At 34.3% G+C, this 12693-nt stretch overlaps 1 protein-coding gene across 2 annotated transcripts in view; it reads left to right on the top strand.

The window, feature by feature from the left end:
• Positions 1-12693, top strand: part of LOC127853387 (carboxylesterase 1C-like) — a 42829-nt gene that overhangs the window by 24378 nt on the left and 5758 nt on the right. For both annotated transcript variants that reach the window (XM_052387887.1, XM_052387888.1), the window contains exons 2-6: positions 6570-6731; positions 8087-8231; positions 8621-8806; positions 9067-9269; positions 10872-11016. In XM_052387887.1, coding sequence (XP_052243847.1) covers positions 6570-6731; positions 8087-8231; positions 8621-8806; positions 9067-9269; positions 10872-11016 — 841 coding nt within the window. The remainder of the gene's footprint in view (positions 1-6569; positions 6732-8086; positions 8232-8620; positions 8807-9066; positions 9270-10871; positions 11017-12693) is intronic.

The raw sequence follows: 12693 nt of genomic DNA on the forward strand, positions 1-12693 counted from the left end.
TTCCAGTCGCAACACAAAAATATGACTTGAAGTCGGAAGCATTGGATAGTTTTTACAAAACAATGAATCCCAAAAATAAGGAAATGCACCTCCATCATGTTACAGAAAATTACGTTTTTAAAGAACTTAATAATTTGAATGCCGTCTGGATGGTATTTCAGCTAGGTTCCTTAAGGATGGGGCAGATGCTTTGAAAATTCCAATTCGTTTTATTGTTAACTTGTCTATATCTTAGGGATGTGTTCCGGATGACTTTAAACAAGCTAGCGTTATGTCTTTGCACAAGAAAGATAGTAAGTTAGATGTTGGAAATTATAGACCAGTCAGTATACTTGGTGTAACTTCAAAAATTTTAAGCAGTGTACATACAATTGGAATCTTCTTTAACGTCAAAAATATTTTTTATGAACATCAATCAGGATTTAGAAAATCATATTCTTCCGAGAGTTGTCTAATTCAGCTTCTAGATTTTATTGAATTAAACACCTCATAAGGATTGTATACTGGAATGATAATGTTAGATCTACAAAAGGCCTTGGATACAGTTAAGCACCATATTCTTTTTGGAAAATTAGAACTTATGGGCATATGATCGACTCCCTGGTTTAAATCTTACCTATCAGATAGAAGTCAAATTGTAAGTATTGGTAAGTGTTCCTCTAATTCTAACCCTGTTTCGTGTGGTGTGCCACAAGGCAGTATTTGAGGGCCTCTTCTCTTTCTTTGTTACGTAAACGATATGATTATAAGCATAGACAAAGAGTGCAAACTTATTTTATACGCAGATGATAGTACAATTTTATTTAGTCACAAAGATCCTGATTTTATATCCCAAAAGCTTGGTCTTGTTTAAGAATGTTGTTCTGGATGGCTAGTGGATAACAAGTTGTCACTCCATCTCGGCAAAACAGAGTATATTATGTTTGGGCCAACACGAAAAGTAAACAAACTGAAAGTGTCTCCAGTAAATTGTAATGGCCATACGATTACAAATGTTAAGAAGATCAAGTATTTAGGCCTTCAGATTGTTGATACTTTTTCTGGTGACAATATTATAAATAACATCGTTTCTATAGTAAATGCTAAACTTAATTTTTTATACAGACACAAAACTTGTTTAGATTTTAATTCTAGAAAACTGTTAAGTTCAGCTCTTTTACAACGTCATTTTGATTATTGTTGTTCATCTTTAAATATACTAGACATCTCTAATTTTTGAAATAAATCTATCCAATTTAAAAGGATAAGAGAGGCCACTAGGCATAAATGGGTTAACATCACTCGACATTGACGTCAATTTTAAAATTTCCCACAAATACCATAGCTTTGATGAGTGATATTAAAGGCACCGATCTATTAACATTAACTAAATAATTTGTGTATTGGTCTTAAAAACGTTCTTATTGAGCAATCACCCCAATAATAATGTATCGATGAAGCTTTTGTTGCATTGTAATATAAAATATGTTATCAGCATCTTCTGAAAATGATCATCAATTTACAGTTCACTTACCTATTCGTAATATAACTAATTGGTGTTAATAAAAGAAATCTTTAACGTTGAAATGGATAAGATTATTCAACGAACTTTACAAAACCAATTTTGTTATTTTACACGCAATCGTATCATCGTTATCAAGGTAGCTGGTAGATAAATCACCCACTAAGCAAGTCTTCTCAATTATAGCAAGGAATGGTGAGGTGTAACATATTATTGTTTTCGCGTTTATATAATTGTATGTGAATATATTATCACATTCGAGCGATACCTCAGTAACTGACGTATGAATGAATGAGAAGCAGTTTTACATTTTAAATCCCCCTTTGAAATTCTACCCATGCAAAAACTTTTAAATGGGAATAAAGTTGAAAATAATTGGAGCCATTTATCACCTCCTTTCATGTTATTTCATGTTACGACAACATCTTGACATAGCGCCTCCCTTTGGAAGGAAACTGATCATCTTTACCCTTTTTATCATCAAAATTGCGATTTGACTGTTAAAAATGAGGTATCCTTATAATGTTTTGCGTTGTTACGTGTTATAATCGTTTTAGACTTACTATTGATGTTTTGAAATATCGTCTTTAAATTAAGAAAGTAAGTACGCATTTAGTTTATTACATTTTATCTAGGACGGGGATAAAACTGCAGCCAGTATTATACTACTTTTAAGTTACCTACAACGAAATTCTTCATAAATGCAATTACCAGTGAGTAACTTAATTATTTACAATCGTAGGTATTTTCTTTACAAATATAAATAAATGTATGAAAGGACAGATTTTAACTGTGGAGCCGTAACACTTGCGATACTTCTAAATCTACAACCTTCTGATAAGCACTTTCTTTGCGTATTCTAGTGCGTTAAACAACATTTATAAACTATTATTCAAATAATGGCTAGCGATTTCATTCGTTCATTCGTTAAATAATTGTTAGATAGTATTTTGCCAAATCATTATTATAAAGACATTACTTTAAGGAACTAATCTGATCTCACGTGTCAACGTTGAAACCTAAAGAACGATATTGATCGTCGTATGGGAGATGTTTGAGGATATTGCATATCTAATCATGGACAAAAATCCAAACTTTAACCGCTTGACGGAAATTGAAACGAATAATACTTCGACTAAAACGCGTCAGTTAATGAGGATGGTGTTTGAAACACTTGAGGAATAAATTCCTAGTTGCATTTTTTTTAAATAAAAACTAGTTACACATATTCTGTTATAACTACTCGGTGACAGAGGAAACCAAAGTTCCCGTGCACATTATGTTCGGGAGGTGTCATCTCTTCTAGCAAGTCGGTCACTTGCGTCTCCTGCAAATGTAAAACTCACATACACTGCACTGGTTTACAAATAAAAACAACGATACAAACTTCAGCATTTCTGTGCATGCAGTGCTCAAATCCAAACTCCAATAGAGCAACCATCAGCTAACATCATTCGTAATTTAAACGATTCAACCAATTTTCCAACGGATGAGGACCTTAACCAGCAACAGGATCAAACTAATGGTCAATATAGACCATCTTCAACAGCAAATAGTGACCATTTCCAATGTTTTGTTAAAACAGGCATGCACTTTCTTCATATAAATGCTAGATCCTTATATCCAAAAATTGAAGAGCTGAAAATTATTGCTCAAAAATCTAGAGCGTCTGTGATATCTGTGACTGAAACTCACCTAGATTCTTCCGTTACCGATAGTGAAATTCACATTCCCGGATATACAGGCACAGAGGTGGAGTATGTGTTTTCAAAAACAATAACTATTCCTTTAACTTTAGTGAAGATATTAATTGTAATAACTCTGAATTTTTGTTCGTCGAACTGTTACTACCAAATAACAAGCCTATTTATGTCGGAACTATTTATAGATCACAGCGTTATACACAATTTAATGAGGATCTTGAAAGTATTCAAAAAATGTTAAGACTCGACTGTGAAACAATTATTTCAGGTGACACCAATATATGTACAGAAAAGAAAACCAGTCAGTTGTACAAAGAATATAGTAGTACTTTAAGATTATTCAACCTAGACCAAATTATTAATGAACCAACAAGGATTGAAGCTGATTGTTCAAGTACTATAGATCATATCTTATGTAATAACAAGGATAAAGTTGTTCAGTCTGGAGTAATATCTGTTGGTCTCAGCGACCATTGTCTTATATTGTGTACAAAAAATCTACTAAAGTTCGAACATTTTCTCACAATACATTGACAATCAGATGTCTCAAAATCTATTGTAAAGAATCATTTGTTCAAACATAACTGGAAACCTACTGGCACCGATGTTTTTTATCTGAAAATGTAAATTACGCATGGAACATTTTTAAAGATTTATTTTTAAATGTTGTAGATAGTGTTGCTCCGATCAAAGAAGTCCGTCTGAAATCTATGTCAGAACCTTGGCTTAGTTCGGAGATTTTAGAAAATATGAAACATAGAGATACTTTATTATATAGATTTAAAAAACATGGTAAACCTGGAGATTTCAAAATGTTTACAAAATATAGAAATCACGTTCAAAGAGAACTTAAGTCAGCTCAGTCTGAATATTTTTCTAATAAAATAGAGGAAAACAAATTTGATACCAAAAAGCTATGGCAGAGTCTAAAATCTTTAGGGTACAAAAATCCAAAAAAATGACTCACAGAACGTCGTTTTGAATATTGATGGTAAAACTTGTCATGATTCTTTTAGTGTTTGCAGTGCTTTTAATGACTGTTTTACCAGTATTGCTACACTTTTGGTTCAAAAACTTCCAGTCGCAACACAAAAATATGACTTGAAGTCGGAAGCATTGGATAGTTTTTACAAAACAATGAATCCCAAAAATAAGGAAATGCACCTCCATCATGTTACAGAAAATTACGTTTTTAAAGAACTTAATAATTTGAATGCCGTCTGGATGGTATTTCAGCTAGGTTCCTTAAGGATGGGGCAGATGCTTTGAAAATTCCAATTCGTTTTATTGTTAACTTGTCTATATCTTAGGGATGTGTTCCGGATGACTTTAAACAAGCTAGCGTTATGTCTTTGCACAAGAAAGATAGTAAGTTAGATGTTGGAAATTATAGACCAGTCAGTATACTTGGTGTAACTTCAAAAATTTTAAGCAGTGTACATACAATTGGAATCTTCTTTAACGTCAAAAATATTTTTTATGAACATCAATCAGGATTTAGAAAATCATATTCTTCCGAGAGTTGTCTTATTCAGCTTCTAGATTTTATTGAATTAAAAACCTCATAAGGATTGTATACTGGAATGATAATGTTAGATCTACAAAAGGCCTTGGATACAGTTAAGCACCATATTCTTTTTGGAAAATTAGAACTTATGGGCATATGATCGACTCCCTGGTTTAAATCTTACCTATCAGATAGAAGTCAAATTGTAAGTATTGGTAAGTGTTCCTCTAATTCTAACCCTGTTTCGTGTGGTGTGCCACAAGGCAGTATTTGAGGGCCTCTTCTCTTTCTTTGTTACGTAAACGATATGATTATAAGCATAGACAAAGAGTGCAAACTTATTTTATACGCAGATGATAGTACAATTTTATTTAGTCACAAAGATCCTGATTTTATATCCCAAAAGCTTGGTCTTGTTTAAGAATGTTGTTCTGGATGGCTAGTGGATAACAAGTTGTCACTCCATCTCGGCAAAACAGAGTATATTATGTTTGGGCCAACACGAAAAGTAAACAAACTGAAAGTGTCTCCAGTAAATTGTAATGGCCATACGATTACAAATGTTAAGAAGATCAAGTATTTAGGCCTTCAGATTGTTGATACTTTTTCTGGTGACAATATTATAAATAACATCGTTTCTATAGTAAATGCTAAACTTAATTTTTTATACAGACACAAAACTTGTTTAGATTTTAATTCTAGAAAACTGTTAAGTTCAGCTCTTTTACAACGTCATTTTGATTATTGTTGTTCATCTTGGTTCCATAGTTTAAATAAAGCCCAAACGAAAAAATTACAAATTATGCAAAATAAAATTATCAGGTTTATTAAAGATTACGAACCAAGAACCTCTTTTACCAATGATGATTTTGTACAACTGAAAATGTTAAATGTGGAAAACAGAGTGAAACAGCTTAAATTAAGTTATATGCATAAAATTTATTATGGAAAATGTCCTTCATATTTCAGCGAGAACTTTGAAAAAAATCAAGATCTGGAAAAAGTAATTTCATAATACCAACTGTAACAAATACTTATTTCAAAAAAACATTCAAATGCTCTGGGTCTACAGACTGGTATTCCCTCCCAGAGGACATAAAAAAAGTGAAATTTTTTGACACTTTTAAAAGAATGATTAAAAAACATCTACAAAACAAACAAACTGAGATAAGTGAGGACATATATATGTATTATTAATATATGAATATGACTGTGATATAAAAACAATTGGAATCTGTGATATACTATTTGAATTGAAATGTTTCAATATTTGCAATAATATGTATTTAGTTAAACCTCATGTTTGGTAATGTTTTTCATTTTTTGTTAACATTAGTTTAGTTGTCGGATTGAGACAAAACGCTAGGTTATTCACATGTTTTCTCTCAATCAAACACCAAAGTATATGTGTGTAAGTTGGATCATATAACAACTTTTTTTCTAGTACTTTTAATGGACCCCATTGGAAATAAGCTTTCAGCTTAATGGGTTATCCATAGGTCAAATATTGCATTACAATTGATAACTGATTGTTAAAACTGTTATAATATATATAGATTTGAATTTATTTACATATTTATATATTATTTGCTAACTACAGCTGTCATAATAACAGTGGTGTAACTATGTTTTTATGCTTTAATGTATTGTGATATTGTTATATGCGTTTGACCTAGAATGTTAAATAAATAAACTTCATTTTTAAACAAAGGTGAAAATGGCATTTTAACTTGGGGGTTTTGAACATGCGCAAAGCAGATCAAAGGGCTCAGTGACTATTTGAGTGACATGGTTAAATGGGCCTCTGATGAATATGTTCGTACAATGCGGACAACTACTAGAAGGTTGTCATTTTTAGCCACCCGTGCCGACGAAGCCCTGGTCGGACATCATGGACACGCTCGAGCTACCTCCCGCCTGTCCCCAGCCTATCGAGGGCGTGGCCTACATAGAGTACCACGTGCCAGGGTTCAACCGCACAAGCGAAGACTGCCTTTTTTTAAACGTGTACCTACCGAAGGTAATGTTGCTGCACTATGCATGCCATGCTCACCCATTTATGCATAGCGTCTAGAAAAAAAGGCCTTGGTAAACAGCGTGGACCCAGATGAGACGCCGCATGATGCGGCGTCTCATCAGGGTCTGCGCTGTTTGCTTAAAGGAATTTCTCTAAGAAATATTTTAAATATATAAAATAAGTGTACTACAAATCCCTAATTTTGGAAATAAATTGAGCCAATTTAGAAAGATGGGAGAGTCCACTAGGCATTAATGGTTAAAAGGGTAAGTTTTCGATCGTGTATATGATACGTGGGGCATCTATTTGCAGAAATTTAACACCTGAATCGTGCACTGTAGTTATAATTGGTTTTGTCTTTTGTATGTGCACGTGTTTCAAAAGCTTTAAATGACACCAGTTTATTGGTTGCTCGACGGACGGTCGGTCAGTGAGGGAGTGAGCGATTAAGTGAGCTGGCGTGTGGGGCGAATCACAAGTGGTTAGCGTGTGGCTATGATATTAATTAGTGAAAACATCATTTTAAATGATAAATAATCATATTATAACGAAAAATTAACTTTTCTGAAAAAACAAATTCACTATCAAATATATATTATAACAAGGTATGCAACTCAAAATCATCCGAAAACGGGGTGCATCGTTTTGAACAGCCATTACTTCATCAATTTTGCAGCGATTTTCACGATCTCGGTCTTATTCAACGCAGAAGTGAATTTCCTTTTACTAATTAATATCATAGCCACACGCTAACCACCTGTGGGGCGAGTGAGTTGATTGAACGAGTGAACGAAGGAGTGAGTGAACGAGAGGGCGAGGCAGAGAGTCAGTTAGAATTTAAAATTTAACAGATAACTTGTACGTCCTAAAAGGGACTTGTTCTCAGATTTTCATATACTTTTAAATTCTTATGAAAATATAGCACATCATTTAAGTTATGAATCGTCTTATCTAATTAAAATTGTAAGGCAAAAGTAGAATGAAAAATATTGCCTCCCTCGAGATTTGAACCCGTGACCTCTTGCAGCGCCACGTCTGTTTGAATAATTAGTATGACATGAACTGTTTATCACTAATATACGTATTTTCCAACTTATCGAGGACACGCGTTACAAACGCTGTATTGTTTTACCAATTTTCAATATCAATTATGCATTAATGAATCACAGTATTTATCAGTTTTCTAGTCAGTTTAGGGGAGTTATATTTCTTGTTTAAACTTCATGTATACAATCTTTTTTTAAATTCATGACAATTATTTTGAAAATCTTTTTTTACCATACTGTGAACAAGTTCTTTTTTTTGTCGGTTAACAAAGTTAATAATTGTTCTATGACCTCCGCAAATTTTTATTTAAGGGAACCCATCACCGTTCCATGCCAGTGCTAGTGTTCATACATGGTGGGTCTTACCAGAACGGCATGGGCGCCATGTTGGACGGCAGCGTCCTGGCATCACATGGCGTCGTGGTTGTCACGTTCAACTACCGCCTGGGACCTCTGGGTTCGTTATGCGGTTTCCATTATGGTGTTGATTTGTTTTGGTTCAAATGTATGAGGAATCGTTAAAACAATATTTTAATCTCACGTCGAACACGCTAACGTATTGTACATGCACTTAACAAAAGAATGTTTTGGAACATGTTGATAACATTCAACTCATTTTGGGACTGTATGGTAAATGTCGGTTTTTAGTATAAACATAATTAATTTGTTTTACAGCAAAGTTAAAATAGTTTTAACTCTTTGATTCTTTGAAACACGCCCATAAGTTCAATATAAATCAATGTTTGTAATAAGATATGCTTTTAAATATGTATCATACATTCATAACACTTATAACACGCATATAATAATATTAAAGGTTTTTCATTACCAATAAATGCGATGCAGGTTTCTTGTCATCCGCGGACAGCCACATAACCGGTAACTACGGCATGCTGGATATGATAGCGGCTCTGAAGTGGGTGAAAGCGAACATCGCGGCCTTCAACGGCGACCCAGCACAGGTCACCATTGACGGTCACAGCGCCGGGGGTTGCAGCGTCGGTCTCCTGTTGATGTCTCCTTTGGCTAAAGGTTAGTATAAGCAATTGCAACGATTTGCTTATTGTTTGAATTACAAATTATATTTCATGGCCAGATTTCAGTAAATGTTTGCACGTCAAACTACTAACTTGCCATTGTTTGTTGTTTATCTTGAAACTATTTATTCGAACCACATATTAACATTTTGTTCATCTTTACTTAAAGCACTACCATGTTTGTTGCTAATTTTGAAAAAAATCTTCATGAAAATGAAAATCATTAAAACTGGGGTCACATTTGTTCCGCGACAGGCTTATTCCACCGCGTCATCCAGCAGAGCGGGTCGCCCTTGGGCAACTGGGCTGTGCTGAGGCGCCAGACGGAGCCCAACTTCGTGTACAACATATTTACCTCCTCCGTGCGCTGCTACAACATGTCCTCTTTGGAGACGAAACGCTGCTTGCAGGCGCTCGACTCTGCCACCCTTGAGCACACTATTATGGAAGAATTTGAGGTTTACATGCGCGTGTTGTTACTTTGTATATCTCGCAAACATTTACTTAATGCATGAATATTATTATAAATGTCACATTTTTGACATGAAGTAGATACAGATTATCAGCTGACTTCGCAAAATCAAGTAATAATTAAGGACCGTATTCAGCGTGTAAATTATGCGAAGGCCACAATAAATTGATGCAATATTCGTCGGATTTGCCGCACCTAAAATCCTAAAAGATAACTTATATTTGTATTTGTTGATTACCCCCGCAATGTCCATTTTGCCCAGAACCAGATTTTGTGCAACGAAGATTTATTCATTTTTGTACGACATATAGTATACAGGAAAAAGACTGTATATGTTTTGTTTATCCGTTAATGCTTCAAAATAGCAGCATTGAGCTGTTTGATCGGGTCTTATTGTAATATGTACCCTTAGCTTGTCTGAATTCGCCTATTACACATATTTATGCAGATTAATTTTGCTCAATGGCGAACCCTTCTTACTACGAAATGTCGCTTGAAGTAAGGTATATTCATGTTTAAAATGAGGCAATTGGATTTGCGGTATGGAACAGATAAATAAAACGAAGCGCGCACAAATGACACATTAAAGAGAACATATCCTTGAAAACGAATGTGATTTTATTGAGTAGACTGAATATACTGTGTTTGATCGGCTAAGATTGTTTACGGTAGACATCCAGCTATTAAAGCTCACAGAATTTGAAGACTTTTTCAGGACCTTATTTTGCCCGTCGTGTGTCATTCATGAGCGACAGTACATACACTTGTAGCGTTTGTAACAATCACTAACAAAATTGAAGAACAAACTGGGCCACGCGATTGTATTAAAAACTAATCATTTGAAGTTTAAACAGTTTTGAATGATTGAAAAAATATCTATTTTTTTAATTCTGCGATTTTCACTTTCCTCTGAGTATATAAACACATTGATTGTTTTCTTTAGCTCGCTCAATCATTGTGTTTTTTCTGTTGTTGCTTTTTTGGTTGGAAGCTAAACGAACTACTGGTCAATTTATTGTTGCATAATACATTCCACAAGTGTAGCAGATTAACGCTGTGCTATGTACGCGTGTGTGAATATATATTTTTTCCAGATGAAATGGTTTACCAATTTACCTTTTCATTGATTTGTTTTACAAAGTACCAATTAACTGTTTCAGGTATTCAATTTTAAACATAGAAACTTTTTCTTTAGCATTTGATAAAGTCGTCGCTATCCAGACCGCTGACAATTACAATATAATATTCTATTGTTTTTAATGTGAGAATACTAAATGTAATGAACTATTTTTACATAAGGTGTTGATGTTTGCTCGATGACAGATTTGAAGGTCTTCAAAACGAAAACACGCCAACGCCGATCAGTAAAGCAAATGTCACATTTTTTGTATCGGCGCGTAAATATTCGTAAATCTGACCGATGGGCCTGTTGCCCCCCCCCCCCCACCATCAAACCTGCCGACACGGAAGAAAGATATAGCAGAAATCAGCAAAAGTATGGACATCGTATAACCCATTTGATTTTTACATTTCAAAATAATAAAGCTTAGTCCATAGTTCTCAAAAAGAATTTTCATTTCACCACCAGTGGATGACATCATTGACGCCTCTCTATCGGCCGGTAGTTGACGGCTACTTCCTACCGCGGACTCCGGAAGAACTGGTCATTTCCGGTACGGTGAATGCCGAGGCAGTGTTGACTGGCGCCACGCAAGATGAAGGCCTCATTGCCGGTGAGTACTTACATGTAATCAAACGTCCAGTGACAAGATAAAAAAAATCAGGGTTTGTATTCGCTATCCCATTTTTAGGTTATCAGATTTACTTATTTTCTAGAAACCATGCTTATGTTTACCCCAAAAAAACAAATAAAGCGGCTACATGTAGTAATAATATATTTGCCATATACATGTAGTTATCTTTCTCAATAAAAATTGTTTAATGATGGGGTATTTTATATCATGTCAATAGACAAATCCTTTTTGACGATGCTGCTTCAGCAGCTCGTCTTAGTTATCATGCCATGAAAAAATTCTTCACAATGGCGACCTATGTAAAAGACCGAGCCAGTCCGATTGAGCTCGATTTTTCTACCGTACCCAGGAAATGCTAAATCAGTTGTTATCGGCTATTTTTTTTAAATTAATTGTATATTCACATTTATGTCAATTTTCTGTTAAATGGCCTCTATATTATCGGAACACATACTCAAAAAGCATGTTGATGCATTTTTTTAAAAGAGAAGTTTGTTAAATTCTAATCGGCATAACTCGCTGATTATCATTGATAAAGATAAAGGAAGCTCAGCTATAAATTGGACAGCATATTCTGGGAAAAAGATTAAATAATAGTTTGAAAACGTTAATTTTAAATCATTTATATTCAATCCATTGTATGTTTATAGATCAATGAAACAGCTATGCATTTTCTGTATTGTATTTGTCATTTGTCGTGATTCTGATAATAAATTGCGAATGAAAACGTGTATAATTAACGTTAAACGCGATCATGAGTGTAATGAAAACGAATTATTTCGAACCTGCCACTTGTAAACGTTATAGCGAGTATGGTATATAAACAGCATAATAGCCATGCGGTATCTATGAAACTCGCTCTTATGCGTGCTCTCTCATTTTGCATAAATAATAAACTTTTCAAACAGAAATTACAGAGCCACATCAGTGCACACACTATGTTTGATAATTCATTCGTTTGTTGGATATTGTTTTCTGTTTTAAACACACATTAAGTCATATCACGGAGATTTAGTTAACCTTACCATGTGTTCATGGGCGAACTCACGTATTCAAGTCGTATTCGACTATGCGCTCATACCTACTTTCGGGAATCATCATGAAATTATTGCCGTACTTAACGAACAAACATGCCTAAGCTTATTGAATTAGAGAAAATAACAATAATCAAAAGAGAAAAATTATATGTTCATGCACATGGGCATATGAAATCACGTCCGTACACATAACATCATTAAGGAAACAACGAAATATAAAGTTTGGCATGATATACACGTGAAATTCAAGAGCATGGTGTAATTAAAGCGCATGTCAAGTTTTGAATATATCTCCTACGTAACGTAATGTCATAACCAACAAACGTTATACCCGCCTCCCAGTTTCGCTGAATGGGTCAAGTTCCCCACGGGTACTACTTCCCCGTGCACCCCCAATTTTTTGTTCGTACCCACAAATTTTGGTTCCCAATTTTTTTCGTACCCAAATTTTTTTTCGTACCCAAATTTTTTATCGTACCCATTTTTTTTTCGTAACCAAGTTTTTTTCGTACCCAATTTTTTTGGCATAGTTTTTGTACCCAAAATTTTCGTACCCATTTTTTGTACCCAAAATTTTCGTACCCACATACATAATTGTGGTGATGTAGATAAACTTGAA

Source organism: Dreissena polymorpha, chromosome 12 (assembly GCF_020536995.1).
Source record: "Dreissena polymorpha isolate Duluth1 chromosome 12, UMN_Dpol_1.0, whole genome shotgun sequence".
NCBI classification, from domain to species: domain Eukaryota; kingdom Metazoa; phylum Mollusca; class Bivalvia; order Myida; family Dreissenidae; genus Dreissena; species Dreissena polymorpha.